General features: G+C 56.2%; 1 protein-coding gene across 1 annotated transcript in view; it reads right to left on the reverse strand.

Annotated features, from left to right (window-relative positions):
• LOC125041846 (fork head domain transcription factor slp1-like) overlaps positions 1-2,248 on the reverse strand; it is a 2,560-nt gene extending 312 nt beyond the window's left edge. Inside the window, exons 1-2 of the mRNA XM_047637184.1 lie at positions 692-2,248; positions 1-518 (exon numbers count right to left, since the gene is read on the reverse strand). The exon at positions 1-518 is cut by the window's left edge and continues 312 nt beyond it. Of these exons, the coding sequence (XP_047493140.1) occupies positions 887-2,104 (1,218 nt within the window). The 5' untranslated portion in view covers positions 2,105-2,248 and the 3' untranslated portion in view covers positions 1-518; positions 692-886. The remainder of the gene's footprint in view (positions 519-691) is intronic.
• Positions 2,249-2,500: the final 252 nt, after the last annotated feature.

Raw genomic sequence — 2,500 nt, forward strand, 5'->3', positions numbered from 1 at the left:
ACAGTCTTGAGGTATTTTGCAGGAGGGAACCTTTTGAAAAATAAGTAAATTAGGCCTATCTGAGAAAAAAGTAAGCAGGAATTAATTTTTTTTTAGGTCGGTCTTCCTCTAGCAGGATCTCTTACTTCACCACAGGACTCTCTAGAATAGGCCTACATCGGATTTTTTTTTTTTTCTTAAGCTTGTTCCGGATTCCGTAGGCTCTTGGAGCGTCCTTAGCATCCTCTTAATGGCGAATTGGGCAACAACTTTCCTTTTCCTCTTCTTGTTTTTGGCAATAGAAGGATTGCTGTTGTTGTTGTTCTTGTTGTAGTTACTTCTCTTCGCGTTCTTGAATTTATTCTTGATAAACATGGCGGAAAAAAAAAACCGTCTCAAGATTCCCTTCTGTCTCTTCTTTTCTTTCTCGAATCTCTCTTTCCCTCGTTCTGTGTCGGAAACGGACGAGCGGCGTTGCCTCTTGAAGACGAAGGGCGCTGAAGCAAGACGGACGAAGTCGAGAATGTTCGACGGGATTTCTGTGGAGAAGGAGAGAGAAAGATCGTAAGTTTTTGGATCTCAGGGGGCAGGTGCTTCGGATAAATATAGTTTTGTATACATAGGCACTGGGTGAAATATATGCAGTGGTGAATCAATATATTGTATATATCACAGTTGTTATTATTTTAATAAGAGAGGGATTTGAACTTACCAGCTGTTTGAGGACAGTGAAGACCGGAGGAGCAGAAGGCGACGGCATTGTGAGGACGCAGGCGTGGGCGGGAAGGGGAGGTCATGCGATGGGCGGATTCTCGCGGGCGGCGCGATGTGGCAGCGGAGGCGACCAGTGGGCTGACTTGCCCGCCCGCGCAAGGATGAGGGTGTGGGCGTGGGGGCGGGGGCAGAGTTAGCTGGGGCGGCCCCCCACGACGGTAACGGGGCGGTGGATGCCGTGACGGCGCCCGGCCTCGCCCATCTGGGCCAGGAGCGAGTTCCTGTAGGCGTCGTAGTGGATGGGGGACGAGAAGCCGCCCAGGCCCATGAGGAGGGCCCGGGGGGGCGTGGAGGGCGGCGTGTCAGAGAGCAGGTGGTCCACGCTGAAGGAGGAGGGACTATGCTGGACGGCGGCCGGTGACTGCTGGACGGCGGCGGGGCTCAGGGCGGTCGGCTTGGGCAGGCCTGAGGGCGGGCTGGGTCCTGCGGGCGGCACGGGGCCCCCTGGCAGCATCCCGGGGTAGTAGGAGGCCGGATAGCCGCGGTAGAGCGCCGCCGCGGCCGCCGCAGCCGACGCCTGCTGGTAGAGGGGGGCGGAGGCAAGGCCGCCGGAGAGCGCCCCGGGAATGGAGGCCAGGGGCCCCCCGAGGCCGGCCGCTGCCGCCGCTGCCGCATAGGGCGCCAGGCCAAGCGGAGAGTAGCAGCCGAAGCGGCCGAGCAGCGACTGCTTGAAGGCGGCGAGGCGGTTCCTGGAGGCGGCGGTGGAGCGGCGCCGCAGCTTGCCCGTCGTGCTTCCGATGAACACTTCTTCGGCAGAAGGGTCGAGCATCCAGTAGTTGCCCTTGCCGGGGTCGTCGTAGTGGCGCGGCACCTTGACGAAGCACTTGTTGAGGCTGAGGTTGTGGCGGATGGAGTTCTGCCAGCCCTGCTTGTTCTCGCGGTAGTACGGGAAGTTCTTCATGATGAACTCGTAGATGCCGCTGAGGGTGAGGCGCTTCTCAGGCGACGAGCGGATGGCCATCATGATGAGGGCGTTGTAGCTGTAGTGGGGCTTCTCGTGCTTCTTCTTCTCCCCGTCCTGGGCCTCCTCTTCGCTCTTCTTGGCGTCTCCTTCCTTCCTCTCCTTCTCCGGCTGCTCCTCGGCCTCGGAGTCTGACATGCCCCCCACCAGAGGGCTGGCAGCTCCTGTGACGTCGATGTCCTCCTCCTCCTCTTCGTCCACGGCGCCCGTCATCTCGAAGTCCTGGAGGATGAGCTCGTTCTTGGGCGGCTGCGGCTCCCTTAGGTGCTCGGGGACGGCGTTGAGGACGGCCTCGGACAAGAGGGAGCTGATGGAGAAGGAGTGCTTCAGTGGTGTGGCTTCCATGTTGCTTACTGTACTGTACATGTCACCACTACCCAAGTTCACCATTCTAAGTACAGCACAAACAAGATATATATAAACTGTTTTTTTTCTGAGTGTCTTTCTTGTCGTACTTCGAATATCTAGGTATGGACAGTTTTCCTTTTCCAATTTTTGTGTCTTAACAAACAACGCAAACACTTCTCTGACTGTCTCTCGTTCGAAACTGATGCTCAGAACCTGCCGACAGCGCAATTTACATGGTTTGCTCCGCCTCCTTTCTTCCGCGACGCCCAATCACAGATCGCCAAGTTGTGAGGCTCCGCCCTAGATTAGAGCAGCACGCTGATTGGCGGCCTTAATCTGATGGGCGGAGTCAGTGTCTTAGAGAAAGGACTGCCACCACCGGCAATATGTGTACTTAACGAATTATTTTTTAATTTATCATCGACATGTGATTTAGAT

The sequence above is a fragment of the Penaeus chinensis genome, chromosome 31, assembly GCF_019202785.1.
Source record: "Penaeus chinensis breed Huanghai No. 1 chromosome 31, ASM1920278v2, whole genome shotgun sequence".
NCBI classification, from domain to species: domain Eukaryota; kingdom Metazoa; phylum Arthropoda; class Malacostraca; order Decapoda; family Penaeidae; genus Penaeus; species Penaeus chinensis.